This window comes from Porcisia hertigi, chromosome 34, assembly GCF_017918235.1.
Source record: "Porcisia hertigi strain C119 chromosome 34, whole genome shotgun sequence".
Taxonomy (NCBI): Eukaryota; Euglenozoa; class Kinetoplastea; order Trypanosomatida; family Trypanosomatidae; genus Porcisia; species Porcisia hertigi.
In genome coordinates, this window is record NC_090593.1 from 574720 (window position 1) to 597563 (window position 22844).

At 59.3% G+C, this 22844-nt stretch overlaps 1 protein-coding gene across 1 annotated transcript; it reads right to left on the reverse strand.

The window, feature by feature from the left end:
- Nucleotides 1-8138: 8138 nt before the first annotated feature.
- JKF63_01711 (uncharacterized protein) lies at nucleotides 8139-8300 on the reverse strand (the record flags this gene model as incomplete). The annotated part of the gene is made up of 1 exon (XM_067897757.1): nucleotides 8139-8300. One exon carries the CDS (start codon nucleotides 8298-8300, stop codon nucleotides 8139-8141), a length of 162 nt encoding a protein of 53 aa, XP_067753914.1.
- Nucleotides 8301-22844: the final 14544 nt, after the last annotated feature.

Here is a 22844-nt window from a genome sequence, read left to right on the forward strand (position 1 = left end):
CGCGGTGCCCTCAACCATGTCGCCCTCCGAGAGCCCCGCGGTGCACAGCCAATCCACAACCCGCACGTACTGAGGGTGGCTCAGGAACGTGCACATGCCCCCCCCGCCACCGCCATCTTCTCCGGTGGGACAGCCAGGTCCACGTTGCCGATGACCAGAAGGACGCCCAATGTGCCGTTCGGATTCACCCACACAACGACGCCGCCCATCAAGAGGCCGCTGCTCCGCGCACCACCCACGCCCTCATCGCCCGGCTGCGACGGCGCGGCCACGCCATCGCGCTCGTAGGCCGCGTAGATACGTGGCCTTAGCGACACAGGAGAGGGTGGTGGGCTGTCCTTGAAGTCGACTTCGAACCCAAGAGAGCCAAGCAGCGCGGCCGACACGGTCATGGGCCACGGGCAGCCGGCACTGCGAGGGCGGGACGCCTCGCTCAGCAGGCGCGTACGCAGCGACACGCGATCCCTCCAGCCCAGGCTAGGCAAGGGTAGACCGCTTCACGACCGACGAAGCCACCTTGCGCGACACACCGCCCGATGAGGTGGCAGCAGCGGCGCTTCGTACGGTGGAGGCCACCGCCGCCAATGACCAGCGACGCGCTGGCTGGCCCAGCATGGCGACGTGACATTCGGGCTGCAATACTGACGCCTGAAGCACAAACGCCTGCCCTCGCCACACACGCCGTTCCGGACCTTCCGGGTACAGAAAGACGAGGAGACGGTGGCGCTCAAGCGTGGGGGGCCGGCGTGCCGGTGAGAGGGAGAAACAAAGAGAGCGCTGCACTACCTCCTCGGACCTACAACTCTGCTGCAGGGAGGGGGGGGGTGAGGCCACGACGGCGACCAGGTGCACGCACACGCAAGCAGCACAAGCCGAGAGCGACAAGAGAGTCTAAAATGGGTGTCTTCTCACCGCCGCTTACGGCGTAAAACCTTCTTTCGCACCGCCCCCCCACCCCGTGTTGTGTCGGTAGCACAGCGCTGCGCCGCCACCACCACCACCCGCCCTCACTCTCATACAACAACAGACGAAAAGAGAGAGACAGGGGAAGTGGGGCATCCCATTTCGCAGCGTCGCGTGAGAGAGCAGCGAGGGGGTCGGAAAGACATCGACAACGCCGCAGCGGATTGGGCGTGAAGGCACCGCGCGCAGAGAAAAGAAAAACAGAGCCGAGCACTGAGCGGAGAGACGCACAAAAACGGCGACGGTGGGTCGGGCGCGCGCGGCTGAGGGGGGGGGGGAGATGCTGAGCGAGGCAGCAGTGACACACAGGACAGCTGTTGGACGACAGAAAGGCAATCGGCAGCCTGCGCCGGGGACGCTCCATCCGGCCTCCTTCCTCTCCCCCTCCTCACACACACACACACACACACACACATCCGTCTCTTCCCCCAGCCCCTACGCCCGACGTCCATGCAACACATCAAGTCTCAATCCCTGGCAGCACGCGACAGGTGTGAAGGGGAAGGGGGGGAGGGGGAAGGGCGCCGTGGAGAGGGGCCCACGAGAGAGGGGTGTGCACCAGCTGTCCTGCGCGGACATGCAGAGTAGCATTGGAGGAGTGATGAGAACACGTCGAAGATGGCACAGCGGCGATCACAACGCTGAGAAGAGACCGCGGAAAACGTAGGAGGCCAGAACAGATGGCGCGACAACAACAAAAAAAGAATGATGTAAAGGGCGAACCGCGACAGGAAGAGAGAGGCGGATCGGCCTTGGATGGGTGGGTGGGTGGCGGTGGACGGGTGCGCCATCCAGCAACGGCAAACAAACGAGCAAAGAAACAAAAACAATAGAATGGCACCAAGGGAACTAGGGGAGGGGTAGGTGGGGGGGGGGGGTCGGAAGGAATATGCGAGAACTGATGTGCGCTACGGTGCACTACGCGCGGCAACTACGAGTGCGTGAGCAGCTCGCAGAGGGCCTGGCACGAGGGAGGACAGTGGAATCATCAATCAAAGAAAAAGAGCAACAAAGAACGCACTCAAGAGGTGTTATGTGGAGCTGACCAGGCGACTGAGGGGCGCGGCACTCTGCCCACACGCATCGCGAACCCACGTCTGGGAAAAGAGCAGAGTAGCGGAGGGGAGGAGGGAGGGGAGGGCGCTGAGCTGTGCGGAATCCCACGCGAACGCAAGGAAGGAGAGGCGAGATATTCACCCACTCGAATATCGCTTGTGGGATCCGCCAGGCGGGTTTGCGCAGCCGCAGCCGCTTCGTTTCCTTGCTCTGCTGCGATACAGCCGACCACGATCGCACTCGGCGGCGTGCCCTCATCCTCCTGCCCATCATCCCCCTCGCTGTGCCCACACACCCGCTCCGCAGCTTGCCTTCTCGGCTGGTCTGCGAGCACCCCCCTACCCCCCCCACCCCCCACACACCTCTCCCCAGCCAATCAGGCGAACGCGCCTTTCCACAGAGTACACAGATGAAAACAAAAGAGCAACACACACAAAAACAACACACGGAAGCGCAGAGGAGTACCTCCCCCCTTCCAGCATGGCAGTATCACAAAGACGATGGTTATGAGGGAAAGGCCCCCGCCGACAGCGTACAGGACGAAGCCGGCACCCAACTTGTAATTCGTGAGCATCCCAGCGATACCCGCCGTGGTCGGATACACGATGACGGGGCCTTTCTCGCGGAGCGCGCTGCAGGGCATGTGGAGCACCTGAGGGCCTTCCTCACGGTTGTTGTAGAAAGCGTCCACCATGAGCGCGGCGACAGCAAAGCCGCAGCCACTGCCGATGATGCTCAGCAGCAGGCACAGCCAGCGGCAGGGCATCACAAGACCGAAAAAACACGCAACGCCGCTGGTGAGGACGGCAGCAATCGCCAGCGCCTCCGCCGCGCGGAAGCGTGTCAGGCGCGCTGGGCAGCCCGCCCACCAGTTCGTTGTCAAGACATCCCACTCGGCAGAGTTGCACCTGCTCTCCAGTCCCCCACAGCGTCAGGCAGGGCGTGTCACTGAGCAGATCCGTGCTCTGCACACGGAACTGGTCGACTGCGGTGCCCACCACAAGTATGCAGAGGAAGGCGAAGACCTGCAAAGTGCTCTAGAGGACAATGCCTACGCGGCAGGGACGGCAGCACATTTTCGATGGCACACACACACGGGGGGGGGGAGGGTATACGTGAGTATAGGTGTGTGTGTGGGGGGGGTGGGGGTGTAGGGGTGTGGGTGTGTGTGTCAGGGATCGATATAGGGAGGGGGGGCTGAAGGGAGGAGCCGGGAAATGAGAGGATCAACGTAGAGTGAGGCAGCGGTGGTGAGGGGGAGGGATAGAAAGCGGGGGCGTAGAGAAAGAAAAAGAGAGAAAGACTGGTGTGCAGCGGCGACGCCATGTGACACACAGGCACCAGGGGAGTGAGAAATATCCAGAGATGTGCGAGCAGGCGCACCACCTCGCAAAAGGAAAACGGCCACAGCGCGTAGGGGGGTGACGAGAGAAACACGCCTGAATGCGGGGGGACACCGGGGGAGGGGAGGGTTGGAGACAAGGGGAGATGGCAAATGCCACACCACCGCGGGTGCAAAGGCGCGGCCGACTCTCTTTTCCTTCTCTCCGCCACCCCACCGCCCCCTCTCCTGCGCACGCGCCATTTTCCTTGCGTGTGTGTGTGTGTGCTCGTCCCCGTTGCTGGTGATCCACTGCTTCCAGACAGAGTGCCAGCAGATGTCGTTTTGTTTTCCCCCCTCCCAGACAATGCGCGTGCGAGTTACTTTTCGCCATCTGCACCTCTCTCGGTGCGGCCATCACTCTCGTGACTTTTTACAGAATTTCACCTCGTGCCTCTTCGCTCGTGTGTGGTCGCACGCATGACACCAATGAAGATAAACAAAAGCGAATTTAAAGTATTTTTGAAAGGGAAGGAGAGGGGCGGGGTAGGGGGAGGGGGGGGCGAAGGCGAGGATTGGGTGGAAGGCGGCAAATCCGCGCACACCCACTCGCGCTCCCCCTTTTCGATTCACAGTCGTCGTGCGCTTCGATGGCTCTACTCCCTCACCAACCGCAGTGTGCCTCAAGTCATGCTCGGGTGCTCTCTCTCTCTCTGTCTGCCCCCCCCCCGTCCCTTTTCGGTGGTAGCGCTCTCTTGGCGGCAGCGCCAGCTCCCTTGCACGTCCACGGAGACAAGGCTGTGGTCCATTTCCCTAGCGAATGCACGCACACACGTACACGTAAAGGGGGGGGGCGGACACAAAAACACCAACGACGAGAGTCCACCTCACTCCATCACACAAACACGCGGAGGAGGGAGAGGAGGGAAAAGGGCAGAGAAGGGGCGTCGACGAGACAGGCGGGCACGGTGAAGACGAAGAGGGAGCCGGAGAGTTGGGCAGGGGGAAAAGGGACACAGCGCACAGGAGAAGCCACCCAGGTGGTGGGAGACGGAGAATCGGGAGGGGGAGAGGGAAGAAGAGGGGGGAGGCATCCAGGGGAATAAAAGCAACGAAAAAAACGCACAAAACCGACAGAGCAAACAGACGAACGTTGACACGTGCAAAGAAGAGGGAAGATTAGGGGGGGGGGAATGGGAGCGCCGGGGAGCTGGTCAACGGGCTGTGTTCTCCTCTCCTTCTCCTTCCTCCTACTTCCCCCTCCTCCCTTCAGCCACACTCCACAACACCATCCTCTTGTACAGAAGGTGGTCGTCAATGAATCAAATAAGAAAGCAAGAAGGGAAGGGATGTTGTCCCTCATAATAATAGTGTGGCGGAGAACACGTTTTGGGGAGAAGCAAACCAAATTAAGGGAAAGGGGGGAAGGAGGGGGAGGGAAATAAATGAGAGGATCGTGCCGTGAAATGAAGCGGGCCGACTTTGCGATGTGCGACGTATGCGCACTCCTCGCACGGGTGACGTCCCCCGTGCTATGCGAACTGAAGAAAATCAAAAAAAGAGGACAGGGGGGGAGCATCGATCGACTCTCCTCATCCATGTCTGTGTGTGCGCACATCGCAAGCCCTGGCACCGCCCTATCCTCCGCACCCTCTTGGAAACCGCTGCTTATACGCTTGCTCACTCACTGCCCAGCGCGATCAGCTCACTTCCTCCCCCGTTCTCCTCTCGCTCCCTACCGCCTTGTAGGCAGTCAAGAGAGCTGTGGTGTGTGCATGCCAAGTGTCAGGAACACGCACCACCACCAACACGCCGTGCGAGAGAAGGGGGCGGAGACCTGTGACCGATGCAGGGTGGGGCCCTACGCCTCTCGCCCTCGTCCCGGTCGCCCCGGTGGCCTGCGTTTCTACTAGTCACTGGCTTCCCATCACCGTGCCGGGCTCCCCTCCCTTGCCACGCCCCATCTCATTCACCGTTGGTTTGCCGGCCTGCCACCCTGGCGTGCGGATGGAAGGAGGGATTTGAGGTGGAGGGGAGTTGGGGAAGGGGGGTTGGAGAAGCAGGGAGGAGGGGGACGCGAGAACATGAAGATAGCACAAAGGGGGGGCACACATACACGCACTGCGAGGACAAGCGGACGGGACAGCCAGAGAGACGGGCGATGAGCAGAATACTCGATATTCTCTGCCAGGTGCGATTTTACATCCCCTCAAAATAAAAAAGAGGCGGTCATCGCATGAGCCCAACGACGGCAACACGGGAGAAGGGAGAAACAAAACAAAACACACAAACGGACAGTCACTAATAACGTAGCAGGGGAGAGAGAAGGAGTGTTATTAAAAGAGGAAGAGAGAGCGAGGGTGGATCTCGAGATGTGCAGGAGATCCGCAGCGCACGCTGGCACGAGAGGGCAGTGATGGGGTAAGAGATGAACCGGAATTCGGCGCATGTGAGCATCCGCAGCACTCCAGCCCTCTCCCCTCCCTGCTGGCATGAGACCCGCACCACCACCCGGCTCGCCACCCGACCTCCCGTGGTATCCTCCACACCCTCTCTCCCTCGACCTGGTTTATTATTACGGGCCTGCACCCTCCCCCCCTTACTACCCCACTCCCTGGCCTAGCACGGGAGCATTAAGACCACAATGTTGATGATATCCAGGCACCAGGCCACCACGAAGAGAGCGAAACCGGCACCGAGTTGACTTAGTTTCCTCATCATTGGGCAATCCTCGTTTTCCTCCCGGTTAAAAGCCTCAGTGACGACCGCCCAGGTGATGCATGCAGTGACAATGCCAATTATGTTGAGCACCAGGCAAGCCCAACGCAGGCCAGAGCAGCAGAACACCCGGATGACGCCATTGACTGCCGCCGCGCCGTACACGAAGATGGATATGACTGCAAATGCTTCAGCCGCACGGAAGCGGTCACGACGGCGTGGGCACTCCCCCCACACTTTGTCGTTCGATTGGTGAGCAGTCCCACCAGAAAAAAAAAAAAGTGTCGCACCCCAAAGTGTGACGGTGGCGTGAAACGAGGCTCCCTGTTCTTTGACTTTGAACATCGCCAGTGGGGTGCCGATGAGCACTAACAAAAATGCGATGACCTGCAGGATGGCATAGAGCACAGAGCTGACACTGCACCCCATTTTTTCACTCAACGTGACCGTGAAGAGCCTGAGATGGGTGAGGTGGAGGTGATCCGAGGGGAGAGAAAAGGGGAGGAGGGGGGGACGCAGGAGACGTCGGGAAAGCGAGAGAGTGTCGATGCTTGGTGAGGGGATATGTTTGATGTCATGTGCATACGCATGGACGTGGTTGTGCATGTGTGCGTGTTCGTTTTATGTTTTGAGGCGTGGGGAAAGGTGAGTGGGGAGAGGGGGGGGGGCATCACAGGGGTCAGCAGGCGTAGGAAAGAGGGAAGGACAGAGAGGTGGAGAGAAACACGTGTGGTTGCGAGAGGTGCACAACGAGAGGTGGTAACAGCATTGACGGACACACACGCGTGAGAGGCAAACGAGCAGAGCAAGCCGGTGGATGAGGGGAGATGGGGAGGGACATCGCCGCGGCAGCGAGGAGACAGGCACAAGGCACGAGAACCATGCAAACGGTGCAGGGCGTATCGGCGGGCTCTGCCCGTTGCGCTTTCCTCCCATTGACGTTGTCGTGGGGAGCACTTCTGTGACGCCTTATGGAGAGGCGTGGGCCGAGCCGGGCTGAGGCGGGCGCGGTGGGAGCAGTGGAGAGACACCGCCGCGTGTGCCCGAAGGGCGACAATACCGCCCACCTCACACAACAGCAGCAGCAACCCCAACACGTCAATCCCATCGCCCACATGCCGGCTGCACACCCCTCACCGACCACAGACAACAACAGGAGAATCCATATTGAAGACAGCGGCGTGGGACGAGACAAAGAAGCACACACACACACACACGCGATACCTGCACTGCGTATTTTTCTTCATTATCTCCTCCTCCCCGAGAAAGAGAAAGGTGGGAGATAAACGACTGGAAAAAAGAGGTGCCATCGCCGTTGTGCAAGCGGATTGCCCTACCGCGCACAGACACGCGGACATTCAAGGGAGACAGTGAGGGGGGGGGGAAGGGTCATAGACATCACGCAGCGTTTCACCGCTTTGCGTGACGAGGAAAGGGAGAAGTAGAACACGCGAGGACGACGCGCTGCTCCGTTGTAGACAGGCTCGCTCCAAAGGGCGTCCTGCGCGCATAACATCAGGCACACACGCACACACCAGGAATCGCACGCACGTACTCAGATACCGAAATCGAGGGGGTGACACGTTACGTCAGCCCTGATAGACAGACGAGCCTCGCTCCTCTTCGGTGCCCCCCCCCCCCCCCACCTACACTCCATTGCAGTTTGAGACGCGCCGGTGTCATTCACAACTTCGCATCACTCGTCAAGAGCGAAAAAAAAGAACATGAGGGGAGAGAGAGAGGGGGAAGGAGTGACGCGGAGAGGCGGTCTATCGAGAAGGTCTGCTTCGCCGGGACACGAAGGAAGTGAAGAAGACGGCGCACGTATTTTCTTGTCGTTTTCTCTTTATCTGTCTCGTTCTCACATATATATCTCTCTCTTTCCTGGGTCGGCTAATACAATCAATAGAGCGATCCTTGACCTGCCACAGGTCTGGTCGCTGCATCATGATTTGCAAGGCGCCACCCGAGACGCTGAACATGCGCAGCATACGCCACGCCGGGGTCGTGGAGGCCTCCATTGCACGCTGCAAGTGCGACAAGACGATCAACGACTGGTACCCACCAGCGCAGTAGACCGTCACATCGGGGAGAGAGAAGGCCTGCCGCACGGCAGGGAGTCCTGCGAGGAGCGCCAGGCTGTGTGTATCCTATCCATGTACGCGGCCGCCAGCCCTGGGGACCAATTACAGCGCCACTGCGACAGCGACGGCGATGCCGCAGCGGTGTCTCCGACTGCCATGGCGCACAATGCCGCCAGCCCGACATGAGCGCTGTGCGGATGCGAGTCGTTTTCCCACTCGTACGGCGTGCGCACGTCTCACACGACGCGCGTACCGGCCAGTTCGACTGCAGCGAGGCGCTCGTGCGACATCAAGTGAGAGAGTGCGTCGCCGCGTTGTATCCAATGCAGGGTGTGGCGAAGGAGCACATCAGCGGGCACGCTGGTAGGCGGGTTGCATTGCAGCTCTCGCCACGGCAGCTTCGTCACAATCGCCGACCCGCCCTCCCCCGAGTGCTCCACCGGTTATTCCGAGGGGCATGGCAAGTCGGCCAGAGTCAGGATATGTACACGACTCTCTGGGGACAGCGCTGAGAGACGTTGCAAGACCTCGGCGCGCTGTTCCTCTGTCGCACATGGCAGCCACAACTCTGCTTTCGACGCACCGTATGCCGCGCCCGGGAAACTCATCGGCACACTAACGGCGCCGCAGAGGTGCAGCGCGTGGTAGTCGGTGGCACTGCGCACGTCGACGAGGCTTACGTAGGACGAGAAGGAAGCGAACTGCTGGCGAGGTGTACTCCACGAGTCACCGCGTGCGACGGCAGGGTCGAAGGTGTACCACAGCGCTTGCTGCATATCAGCAGGGAACCCTGCCGCACACGCTGCGGTGCTCAGGCTGCAGTAGCGCAAGTAGCTAGCGCAGATGTACCACGCGACTCGCGTCAAGCGACGGCGGGTGCGGCAGCGGTGGCAAACGCCTGCTGTCCTTGGCGAGCGCCTCTGTCGTCGTGCCGAGTGTGTCAATAACCGTGCGGGAGTGCCTCATACGCGTGAGGTCGCCGAGATGCGCCGCCCAGTAGAGATCCGGCTGACTCGTCACGTTGCGGTACCCGCACACGGCGGGGAGCAGCACGACTCGCTGCAGAGCGTCGCAGTCAGCCACCACTCCCGTCGCCTGTCTCTCTCTCTTTGCTCATCGTAGCCGCGTCGGTGCGAATCGTCTTGGCCGCTCCACCGCTCTTCCCTCTCGGCCCGCTGCCAACAGCGCGCAGCGGCGCAAAGTAAACATCGAACACGTACCTCCTGAGCACACCGTGAGTGTGCACCAGGGCTGCATCGCGGTCGCCACCACTGCTGCTGATAAAGGCAAACGGCGGCACAGGTCCGCCTGTTGTCTCGCGAGGACAGAGAGACCACTGAAGCAGGTCCCAGCGGGGCGCCGCACCGGTGCTCCAGAGCACACCCATGCAAAGGCCCGCATGCACCTCGGAGAGGCACATCTCAACGAGTAGACGCTCCGGCGAGAGGGCTGGCACGCGCACAGTTCAGAGTCGCAGGCGAGGGCTGAGTTGCACGTCCTCCGCTGTGCCGGCAGGCGTGAGAGGAATTCCGGGGACGACACGGGCAGCCGGGAAGCGCCCGAGCAGTTTGGTCAGCCCAGACGCGCCGTCGACATAGCAGTGAGTGAAAATTATCCACCGCAGAGTCGCACCGATACAGCCCAAGTCCGCGGCATACGCGCTGAGCGGCGCTGCCCGCGAGTCAGCGATGGCCGCTGCCGCGACGGTGACCGTGGAGACACTCGCAGAAGTGCAGGAGGAGTCCGCTAGCAGGAACAAGCATGTACGGCTTCCTCCCCCCCCTCCCCTTCACGTAGTGTCGCAGTACAAAGGTGTTAGCCGATGCCGGCACCGCCACCGGTGGGCTGGAGGAGGGGAGGGGAGGTGGGGCAGTTGTGCCCCATAGCGATCGGCAGGAAATGAAACGCCATGAAGTCCTCCAGACGCCGCACGGCTGGGAGGCGGCACCCGAGGGCGAGCCAAGCAGCGCGGTCGACACCACACGCCAGTGGTGCAGTCGCCGCGATTCCGGGGTTGCGCGCGCACCTGCTGAGGCAGATAAAAGCGCCCGACGAGAAGGCGGATCTTGTTGGCACACACCGCACTCTTCGGAGCAGTGAGCAGCGGGCCTGCAGCAGCGGTGGCGGTAGCGACGCAGTCACTGCGTTACATCGCGCACGATTTCATCGTCCAGGCACCCGGCGACCTCCATTAGCACCGGACAAAATGGCATCGTGCGGCGGGCGGACAACGAGAGATGGTGAGGGGGAAGAGAGAGAGAGGGGGGGGGGGATGAGGTAAACGGGCGAGGGGATAAAGACGAAGCGAGGCAAGCACAACACTGCGCGTAGGAGTCTGGGTATGATGCGAGGGAAAAGGGGGTGGCGAAGTCACCAACAACAAAACAAGAATAAGGTAGAACACAAAAGCAATAGAACCACCCCCCCCAAAGTGTCGCCACCATCGGCTCTGCTCTGATGCGCTATATGATGTGTGAGTGACAACACTGTACACTCCCCACTTATGACCCACACCACTCGTGTGGTGCTACGCATAGTGCTACACGCGCACTACAGTAATGTCCATGCAGTCGCTTGGGCATGGCCTCTGCCTCAACGCCATGCACGGCATGCGCTTTGCACACCGCCTCACAGCTGCTGGCATGAAGTACGCAGCCACGCGGTGCGACTCTCTTGCGAGGCGTGGTGGTGGTTCGGGCTTCTCCGTTCGCGAGTAATGAGAGCCGGCTGAGATGCACCCGAGTCATGCTGACACTGCGCTCGTCCTATAGGCGGTACCATTTTTTTGCAAGCTGTCACAGGTTGCTTGCACGCCCACATCATCCAGGCCCTGGCCACCGACGGAGATGCGATAGGCTGCTTGGCTTTTCTATGCCACACGTACTCGATTCTGTCATTACCGGAGGCAATTCAGCATTGGCGGTCTTTTTTTTTTGGGGGGGGGGGGAAGGGGATGAGGAGGACAGGGGGCAGTGGTGAGTTGCTCAGCCTCACCACGGTGCGGGTGGGGAACCCCTTTCCTCCCTCTCCTGAAATAAACCGCACACGTGCTTCTGTGTCCTGAAGAATAAACAACACATTATTGAAGAAACATCAGGAAGAGGGGGGGAGGGCAAACGTCACAGTAGTGTGTATGTGTGTGTGTGTGTGTGGGGGGGGGAGAAGTGGAGGTGGAGAGGGGGGGGGAGAGGCTCTTCTATCTGCTGAAGGAAAAAAGGGATTTAAGCAAGAAACAGAGCGTGGTGGCAAGCTTGCAGGCTCGCACACACAATCATAAAGGTCTTTGGGGGAGGGGGTCACGAGAAGATAACACAGAGGGAAAAAAAGTGTGCGTAGTCAGGGGTTTACCTCTCCCTCTTCGTTTCCTGACAACACGCGCCGATACCTACACGCGCGACGCAAAGGACGGCAAACGGCTGCTTCCAGCAAAGAGTAGGGAGGGACGAAAGAGAAGAGCCGCTCGAGGCGTGCCGCGCCGCCTCTGTGCACTCCCCTGGTGTGTTGATAGGAAAGAAGCATCCGTTACGACACGAAGCAAACACAACACAAAGCATGCCAAAGAGGAAGAAGCATCACTGGCACAACCGGGCGGTAGAGGAGGGGGGGGGGGGCAGAGACAGAGCAGTGACTCGGGAATTGAGAAGAAGCATATACACACGTGCACGCCTGGAGCGCATAAAGGAGGTCCCAAGATGGGCGCGGGGTGGCGGGGGTGGGGAAGACGAAGATGGGGCGGTTTCGGTCGCTGCGTCATTCCTCGCACCGCCCCCCCCCCTGCTTCTGCCTCCATCCTCGCCCTTGTCGGTCTTTCTTGCCCGCCAAGTCGTTTCACTGTGGTGGGTTCATCGTACACGTACAGTTGCTGGGGGCAGCGCGCAGTCGTCACAGTCTTGCCAGGCGCACCCACAGAAATACGGTGGCGCATTCGCCTTCGCGGACGGCCGGAGAGAAAAAACATCCGGCGCGAAGCGTATTTCGTTCAAAGGAGAAGAGGAGCACAGCGAAGAGCCCCGCCTCCCGTTTGGGATACGCATGACAAGAGAGCGCAGGCAATCCGCATCTCCTCCATCGATGTGCAGCCGTGTCACGTGCGTCCCAGGTCGCCCGGTGTGTGTAAGTGTGCGTGTGCGTGGATATCATCTCTGCGCGTCGCGTGCAAAACGCCCAGACGTACCGCGTCCATGCGTTCCCATGTTCCATTTCTGTGTTCACGTCTCTCCCCCCCCCCCTCGCTCCCTCCCTCCCTCTCCTCCGTCTCCTCCGTCGCACGGCTCAGCGTCGTGCTCGTCGTGCCCCAGCCGACTCACATTGCAATTCGCTTAGTTAGACCTCTGGCAATGTCCAGACACACGCACAGTCGTGTGGGTGCACATGTGCAGAGACGGGGCGGGAGCCTTCGATTTCGACCTCAGCACGGAATAAGGATGCTGAACGCGTTCACCACGCTGATGGCCATGGCGCACACAAGCAAAATGAAACCAGCTCCCAGCTGCATACCCTGAGGAAAGCTGCCGTCGACACCGGGAAAGTCGCGCAGTCTCTGGCACACGTCCACCTGCTCAACAGTATGGCTACCCTGATTGTGCTGATAGGAGTCAAGCATTAAGCCCCAGACCAGTCCAAGCAGACACGCAGCCGCCAAGTTGAGCACAATGCATACGATCTTGGCGCAGTAGCAGCAGCACGAATCGAGGGAGCTTGCCAGCATCGACACAAGGAGTAATATGATAGCTGCAATGGAGAACACCTGTGCTACTTTGAAGTATTGCGCACGGTTGCCGCACGCCATCCAGATATCATGAGGCCTCGCTGAGTACCTGGGAATAAAGCACCGCTCTCGAATACCCCACATGGTGATGCAGTAACCGTTGCGGGTTATGTCATCGCCCCGCGGCTGGAACATCGCCAACGGGGTGCCGACAGCGACAAAGACCACCGCGGCGAGCTGTAAAATGCCGAAGATGATCGCCGAAAGGCAGCCCATTTTTGTTAATAATACTTCTTTCGGGGTGAGAGATTGATATACTTTGTGTGTGTGTGTGTGTGAGGGGGGGGGGAGAGATACGCGCGATTAATAAGCGAGGAGGAAGGGCAACAAAGAAAAAAGACGGGCTGACAAACGAATCAATAGGGGAACGGCACTACCGCATGCGGCGGGTTTGACGGGGGTATTCAACACCGTGGGAGCCAAGTCGCGCACCGAGAAAACCGCTCAGAGGTGCGTTGATGTGCGTGTAGGCGTTCATGTTTCCGTGTCGTCGACAGGCGCTCGGAGAAGTGAGAGGAACAGAGGAGAACACGCCAAGAACACCACGAGCATCACATTTCATTGTCGGGTTGTTTCGACAGTCAGGGTGACGCGGGTTACCGGGGAAGGAGGCAGGGGAGGGGGAGGGGGCGCGTGGGGCGTAGAAGGAATACACAAAGAGGAGGGAACAGTGAATGTGTGTGTGCAAACCGGAGCAGTGAACAGGGCGTATCAGCCCATGCGGACACGAACAAAGGGGTGGGGAGGCGAAGGGCACACGCCACCACGTGCGCTGCCTATCGGTACGAGCAGCTCCCTCCCTCCCTCGTATTCACCGTTGCGTCGGTTAGTAGGGGAAGCGGTGTTAATGTGCTTCCATCGAGCGCTTCGACAGGGAAGTGCCGGAGGGGGGAGAGGGGGATAGGGAGGGGGGGGAAGAAATGTGTCGGTTCCTCTATTTTCACTTTCATTTCCATTTCCAAGCCGCTCCGCTGAAATATACGAACAAAAACGGGGGCACAAATAAAACACACACCAAAGACAAGAAAAAATAAAACATTGGGCAGTTGCCGACTGCTGCACCCTCGCGGTATTCGTCCTGCTTTGGACCTAGACGCTCCCGGATGCTTCGCCGTTCCTTCGCAGCGCTCCCACCGATGCATCACTCGTCGGTGCCGCTTCCTGGCGCGCAGCAAGTATTTTTGATCGCTTTGAGTCCGCATAAGAAGGGGGAAGAGTGGGCGCAGAGGCGCATACACCAGCTCCACATTTGTTTGCTTGTCTCGGTAAAGAGCCCCGCTAAAACACCTTTCGTTGTTCTTTTTTTCGCGTCTCCATCCTTCCATGTGAGGCGCGCCTCTTTGATGTCCTGTTCGGGATGCGGGTACCCGCCAAGAGGGGGAGCACACCAGAAGAGAATCACGCGATAGGAGCGTAGCCACTCCCACCAACAAGCACAAAAACATAAATGTAACTTCGCACAGCCCTGGCAGATCCGGCGGGGGGGGGGGATCAGCGCCCACACGATCGGTAGACTTAGGGGGAAAAGAAGAAGAAAGGGAGAGGGAAACAAAGACAATACACGCAGTGGGGCAACAATGGCGTATAAGCCAAGAAAAACGACGACCACGAAGGGTGAAAAGGGGTGGAGGCAACAAAGACACGTAAATGCCGGGAAGCACCTGCTCGCTCGCCTGCAGGGGGGCACACGTGCGTACACACACGCTAAGCGGTGCGGTGTGACGCCATTTGCTGGAGAGAGAGAGAGACAAAAATACGAGCTAAAAAGGAAAAGGAAACGGTAGGGCAGTCGATGAAGCAACGAGCCCGCCGATCACGTTAGGCCAAACAGCACTTCGCTTTCTTACTGTTTGCCGATGCGGTGGTTGTTGCCGGCCGGCCATTCCATGTCCGTCTTTCTTTCTTTCATCACTGCTGAGGTCAAGAAACCCTTTCCTCTGGCTGGATAGATCAGCGGAGATGATGATGGCGCCAGAGTTCTTCAGAAGAAGGGGGGGAGGTTCGAGGGGGACGGGATCACACAATATCAAACAAGGTAGAAGCGAACAAATATACGCCAGCCCACACACAGATATGCGCACACGCACACACACACACACATGTACGTCCACACACTGATTCCTGCACCCCGCACATCACTTGCGCAGGGAAGAAGCGGGAGGGGAGGGGGGGGGGCAGATGCAGTCACGTTGGGCAGTGAGGTGGGGGAAAACGACAGAGGAGGGGAGATGCAGGTGGAGCGGGTGCATATGTGCGGGTATTAGTGGGTGCGGGGCAGTTTAGGGCTCGTTATGGGAGAATGGGGAAGAAGAGGGAGGCTGTCCCTCCCTCCTCCCTCCCCCCCTCTCTGTAACAACCACAGGAACGTGAAACGATGAGACGGTGCGAAGAGACGAGGAGGACGAATGAGTCAAGTTATCGCAAAAACAAACGAACAGCAGCGAAGTGATGATGAGACAAGAAGGAGGGAGGAAGGGGAGGGGGGCGTGCGGCAACGAACACATAGATGCCACACATACAGGAACAAAGCCCATATGACGGAGGGGGAAAAGACTGCGAGTGACCGCAAAGCAAGACACCACGTCTATTGATTCGTCCTTTACCCCTCCCTATCCTTTTGGTGCCTTTGTGTGCGCGCGTGTGCCTGCTTGGGTGTACGCGCCTCCATTCATGCGTGCACCGTTAACACCATCTGTTGCTGCATCTTTAGATTGCCACAGCGGTGCTGCATCACCCCCTCCTCTCCACCACCCCCCGAGCTCAGCAGTTCTCTCCGCGCCGTTCGTCTGTTGTGCTGCTCTTGTGCGGTCATCCCCGCACACATGCTCGCTTGGGTGCGTCAGCATGGTGACGTGCAACGACGAGATGAAAAGCCTCGACAACTGAAAAAGGAGATAACGCATACCGGCGCGCTGGAAAAGAACAGCGACACGCAGCCATACGGGATCTTAGGGAAGGAGTGATGAGAACACGTCGAAGATGGCACAGCGGCTATCGCAACGCTGAGAAGAAACCGCGGAAAACGTAGGAGGCCAGAACAGATGGCGCAACAACGAAAAAAAAAGAATGATGTAAAGGGCGAACCGCGACAGGAAGAGAGCGGCGGCTCGGCCTTGGGTGGGTGGGTGGCGGTGGACGGGTGCGCCATCCAGCAACGGCAAACAAACAAGCGAAGAAACTAAAACAATAGAATGGCACCAAGGGAACTAGGGGAGGGGTAGGTGGAGGGTCGGAAGGAATATGTGAGAACTGATGTGCGCTACGGTGCACTACGCGCGACATCTACGAGTGTTTGAACAGCTCGCAGAAGGCCTGGCACGAGGGAGGACAGTGGAATAATCAATCAAAGAAAAAGAGCAACAAAGGACGCACTCAAGAGGTGTTATGTGGTGCTGACCAGGCGACTGAGGGGCGCGGCACTCTGCCCACACGCATCGAGAACTGGCATGCGGGCAAAGAGCAGAGTAGCGGAAGGGGGAGAAGGAGAGGGAGTGGCGCTGAGCTGTGCGGAATCCCACGCGAACGCAAGAAAGGAGAGGCGAGATATTCACCCACTCGAATATCGCGTGTGGGATCCGCCAGGCGGGTTTGCGCAGCCGCGGCCGCTTCGTTTCCTTGCTCTGCTGCGATACAGCCGACCACGATCGCACTCGGCGGCGTGCCCTCATCCTCCTGCCCATCATCCCCCTCGCTGCGCCCACACACCCGCTCCGCAGCTTTCCTCTCGGCTGGTCTGCGAGCACCCCCCCCTGACCGCACCCCCCACCACACACCTCTCCCCAGCCAATCAGGCGAACACGCGCCTTTCCACCGAGTACACAGATGAAAACAAAAGAGCAACACACACAAAAACAACACACGGAAGCGCAGGGGAGTACCTCCCCCCTTTTTTTCAGCATGGCGGTATCACAAAGACGGTGTTCATGAGGGAAAGGCTCTCGCCGACAGCGTACAAGACGAAGCCGGCACCCAACTTGTAATTCGTGAGCATCCCAGCGATACCCGCCGTGGTCGGATACACGATGACGGGGCCTTTCTCGCGGAGCGCGCTGCAGGGCATGTGGAGCACCTGAGGGCCTTCCTCACGGTTGTTGGAGAAAGCGTCCACCGTGAGCGCGGCGACAGCAAAGCCGCAGCCACTGCCGATGATGCTCAGCAGCAGGCACAGCCAGCGGCAGGGCATCACAAGACCGAAAAGGCACGCAACGCCGCTGGTGAGGACGGCGGCAATCGCCAGCGCCTCCGCCGCGCGGAAGCGTGTCAGGCGCGCTGGGCAGCCCGCCCACCAGTTCGTTGTCAAGACATCCCACTCGGCAGAGTTGCACCTGCTCTTCCAGTCCCCCACAGCGTCAGGCAGGGCGTGTCACTGAGCAGATCCGTGCTCTGCACACGGAACTGGTCGACTGCGGTGCCCACCACAACAATGCAGAGGAAGGCGAAGACCTGCAAAGTGCTCTAGAGGACAATGCCTACGCGGCAGGGAGGGCAGCACATTTTCGATGGCACACACACACGGGGAGGGAATACGTGAGTGTAGATGTGTGTGTGTGTGGGTGGGGGTGTAGGGGTGTGTGTGTGTGCCAGGGATCGATATGAGAAGAAGAGGGCTGAAGGGAGGAGCCGGGAAATGAGAGCATCAACGTAGAGTGAGGCAGCGGTGGTGAGGTGAAGGGGGGGTAGAAGGCGGGGGCGTAGAGAAAGCAAGAGAGAGACTTGTGTGCAGCGGCGACGCCGTGTGACACACAGGCATCAGGGCAGTGAGAAATATCCAGAGATGTGCGAGCATGCGCACCACCTCGCAAAAGGAAAACGGCCACAGCGCGTAGGGGGGTGACGAGAGAAACACGCCTGAAAGCGGGGGGACACCGGGGGAGGGGAGGGTTGGAGACAAGGGGAGATGGCAAATGCCACACCACCGCGGGTGCAAAGGCGCGGCCGACTCTCTTTTCCTTCTCCCCGCCTCGCCACCGCCCCCTCTCCTGCGCACGCGCCATTTCCCTTGCGTGTGTGTGTGTGCTCGTCCCCGTTGCTGGTGATCCACTGCTCCCTGACAGAGTGCCAGCAGATGTCCTTTTGTTTTCCCCTCCCAGACAATGCGCGTGCGAGTTGCTTTTCGCCATCTGCACCTCTCTCGGTGCGGCCATCACTCTCGTGACTTTTTACAGAATTTCATCTCGTGCCTCTTCGCTCGTGTGTGATCGCACGCATGACACTAAAGAAGATAAACAAAAGCGAATTTAAAGTATTTTTGAAAGGGAAGAAAAGAGAGGGGCGGGGTAGGGGGAGGGGGGGGCGAAGGCGAGGATTGGGTGGAAGGCGGCAAATCCGCGCACACCCACTCGCGCTCCCCCTTTTCGATTCACGGTCGTCGTGCGCTTCGATGGCCCTACTCCTTCACCAACCGCAGTGTGCCTCAAGTCATGCTCGGGTGCTCTCTCTCTCTCTGTCTGCCCCCCCCCCCTCCCTTTTCGGTGGTAGCGCTCTCTTGGCGGCAGCGCCAGCTCCCCCGCACATCCGCGGAGACAAGGTTGTGGTCCATTTCCCTAGCGAATGCACGCACGCACGCACACGTACACGTAAAGGGGGGGGGGGGCGGACACAAAAACACCAACGACGAGAGTCCACCTCACTCCATCACACAAACACGCGGAGGAGGGAGAGGAGGGAAAAGGGCAGAGAAGGGGCGTCGACGAGACAGGCAGGCACGGTGAAGACGAAGAGGGAGCCGGAGAGTTGGGCAGAGGGAAAAGGGACACAGCGCACAGGAGAAGCCACCCAGGTGGTGGGAAACGGAGGGTCGGGAGGGGAAGAGGGAATAAGGGGGGGGGCATCCAGGACAATAAAAGCAACGAAAAACGCACAAAACCGACAGCACAGACAGACCAACGTTCACACGTGCAAAGAAGAGGGAAGATTAGGGGGGGGGGAATGGGAGCGCCGGGGAGCTGGTCAACGGGCTGTGTTCTCCTCTCCTTCTCCTTCCTCCTACTTCCCCCTCCTCCCTTCAGCCACACTCCACAACACCATCCTCTTGTACAGAAGGTGGTCGTCAATGAATCAAATAAAAAAGCAAGAAGGGAAGGGATGTTGTCCCTCATAATAATAGTGAAGCGAAGAACACGTTTTGGAGAGAAGCAAACCAAAAAAACGGGAGGGGGAGGGGAGAAAAATTGAGAGGATCGTGCCGTAAAATGAAGCGGTCCGACCCTGCGGTGTGCGACGTATGCGCACTCCTCGCACGGGTGACGTCCCCCGTGCCATGCGAACTGAAGAAAATCAAAAAAAAGGGGAAGGGGGGGGAGCATCGATCGACTCTCCACATCCATGTCCGTGTGTGCGCACATCGCAAGCCCTGGCACCGCCCTATCCTCAGCACTCTCTTGGAAACCGCTGCTTATACGCTTGCTCACTCACTGCCCAGCGCGATCAGCTCACCTACTCCCCCGTTCTCCTCTCGCTCCCTACCCCCTTGTAGGCAGTCGAGAGAGCTGTGGTGTGTGCATGCCAAGTGTCGGGAACACGCACCACCACCAACACGCCGTGCGAGAGAAGGGGGCGGAGACCTGTGACCGATGCAGGGTGGGGCCCTACGCCTCTCGCCCTCGTCCCGGGCGCACCGGTGGCCCGCGTTCCTACTCGTCACTGGCTTTACATCGCCGTGCCGGGCTCCCCTCCCTTACCACGCCCCATCTCATTCACCGTTGATTTGCCGGCCTGCCACCCTGGCGTGCGGATGGAAGGGGGGATATGAGGTGGAGGGGAGTTGGGGAAGGGGAGTTGGAGAAGCAGGGAGGAGGGGGACGCGAGAACATGAAGAGAGCACAAAGGGGGGACACACATACACGCACTGCGAGGACAAGCGGACGGGACAGCCAGAGAGACGGGCGGTGTGCAGAATACTCGATATTCTCTGCCAGGTGCGATTTTACACCCCCTCGAAATAAAAAAGAGGCGGTCATCGCATGAGCCCAACGACGGCAACACGGGAGAAGGGAGAAACAAAACAAAACACACAAACGGACAGTCACTAATAACGTAGCAGGGGAGAGAGAAGGAGTGTTATTAAAAAAGGAAGAGAGAGCGAGGGTGGATCTCGAGATGTGCAGGAGATCCGCAGCGCACGCTGGCACGAGAGGGCAGTGATGGGGTAAGAGATGAACCGGAATTAGGCGCATGTGAGCATCCGCAGCTCTCCAGCCCTCTCCCCTCCCCGCTGGCATGAGACCCGCACCGCCACCCGGCTCGCCACCCGACCTCCCGTGGTATCCTCCACACACTCTCTCCCTCGACCTGGTTTATTATTACGGGCCTGCACCCTCCCCCCCTTACTACCTCACTCCCTGGCCTAGCACGGGAGCATTAAGACCACAATGTTGATGATATCCAGGCACCAGGCCACCACGAAGAGAGCGAAACCGGCACCGAGATTGACGTAGATGTCGAGGGTTGGGCAAGCGGCGTTGACGTCCCGGTGATAGGCGTCAGCGACGATCGCCCAGGAGACGCACGCAGTGCCAATGCCAATTATGTTGAGCACCAGGCAAGCCCAACGCAGGCAAGAGCAGCAGAACACCCGGCTGACGCCACAGACTGCCGCCGCGCCGTACACGAAGATGGATAAGACTGCAAATGCGTCAGCCGCAAAGAAGCGGGCAAGCAAGCGTGTACAGTCGATCCCCACTTCGTCCGACGTTGGGCGAATTGCGAGACTATGGCGATTGTTTTTCACAACCGGACTTGTGATACGAGGGCGGGCTTTAGCTTTGTGACGTCTTACTTCCAAGAGTGACACTACGCTCCCGATGACCACAAATAAAAATGCGATGACCTGCAGGATGGCATAGAGGATAGTGCTGATTCTAAAATCCATTTTTTCACTCAACGTGACCGTAGAGAGCCTGAGATGGGTGAGGTGGAGGTGATCCGAGGGGATAGAGATGGGGAGGAGGGGAAGACGCAATGGGCGACGAGAACACGCAACAGAGCTGATGAGGGGGCAGGAAAGAGGAAGAGGGAGAGGGGGATGCAAGGGCTGCGAGGGATGACGGGAAAGCGAAAGAGTGTCGATGCTTGGTGAGGGAATATGTTTGTTGCCATGTGCATACGCATGGACGTGGTTGTGCATGTGTGCGTGTTCGTTTTATGTTTTGAGGCGTGGGGAAAGGTGAGTGGGGAGAGGGGGGCATCACAGGGGTCAGCAGGCGTAGGAAAGAGGGAAGGACAGAGAGGTGGAGAGAAACACGTGTGGTTGCGAGAGGTGCACAACAAGAGGGGGTAACAGCATTGACGGACACATACGCGTGAGAGGCAAACGAGCAGAGCAAGTCGGCGGATGGGGGGAGATGGGGAAGGACGTCGCCGTGGCAGCGAGGAGACAAGCACAAGGCACGAGAACCAGGCAAACGGTGCAGGGCGTATCGGCGGGCTCTGCCCGTTGCGCTTTCCTCCCATTGACGTTGTCGTGGGGAGCACTTCTGTGACGCCTTATGGAGAGGCGTGGGCCGGGCCGGGCTGAGGCGGGCGCGGCAGGAGCAGTGGAGAGACACCGCCGCGGGTGTCCCTAGAGCGACAATACCGCCCACCTCACACAACAACAACCCCAACACGTCAATCCGATCGCCCACATGCAGGCTGCACACCGCTCACCGACCACAGACAACAACAGGATAATCTATATTGACGACAGCGGCGTGGGACGAGACAAAAAAGCACACACACACACACACACAAGCGAACGCAAAGGAGGGGGGAAGGTGCACCACGGGATACCCAAAGCCCGCGATTCCTCCTCAGATGGGATGCAGCCAGGAAGGTGGCAGTGCCCCTGGCGGTGGATGGATGCGGAGAGGGGCGGGGCAGAGAGCGGTGTGATGGGAGAAGAATACGCGCCAACGCTGGAATCCAAAACACGAGATGTGATGTTGGCGGAAGAAAAGGCAAGAAGCAGTGAAAAGGCCAACGCACACACACATACACACACGTGCAGTTGCCTGCCCCCGTGCTCACTCCACCCTCGCTGTGTGGACCCGCCTCATAGCAAGCAAGAGGCGGCGGTGTGCAGCACTTGGCTCTTGAAGAGCCAAACATCCTGCACAGGGTGGTACAAGATAACATCGCGCAGGGATGGGTGGTTGAGACTGCTGTTGTCGAGGCCCCCCGTGCTAGCCCTCATCGTATGGCAGTTGCGCAAAAAGCTTTACAGCCGTCTTGAGCTGAACGTCATCGCCCCACGCCGCCTGCAGCTGACGCATGGCCTTGAGAAGTTGCTGGTTCGCGTACTCCGCCGGCGATACGTGACGCTGATGGGCAGCGGCAAGCAGCTCGTCCAGGTCGTTGCTGTTCGTACCCGCAATGTCCAGAAACACCTCCATATCGAGAGCGTCGACGCGATGCCGAACGTACTCGTACGCCTGCGAACGGCTGAAGTGGGGGACCGGGTAGAAGTCCAACCGGGGCAGCGACGTACTGGTCATGGTCAGTGACTCGAGTGGCAGCTCCACCACAATGTGGCACATGCGGCGATCACACGCCAGCGTCATCGCCTCGTTGTACACGTGCGACAGGCTGCTGCGCGCGGGGAGCAGCTTTAGCACAATCACGGGCGTCTTGCCGTTCATCACAGGCTTGACCTTGTAACATGCCTCCGAGATGAAGTCGAGTGGATCGCCACAAACCTCGAAGTGCGGCACACCAACCGCCTTGATCACGCTACGCAGTGGATCCTCCGTGTTGCACACATCCACAAAAACGCCGAGCATGTCCTCCTCGCGGAACGCAGCGCGGCACAGCGCGCTCTTGCCACACACAAGGCACCCAGTGAGCACCACAATACGAGTGTGCGCTGTGTCCAGTCGGCGAAACGCCTGCCGAATCCAGCGCTCCTCAGAAACCCGGCTAATGTGCTCCGAGACGGAGAACTCGCCGAGGTGCTCTC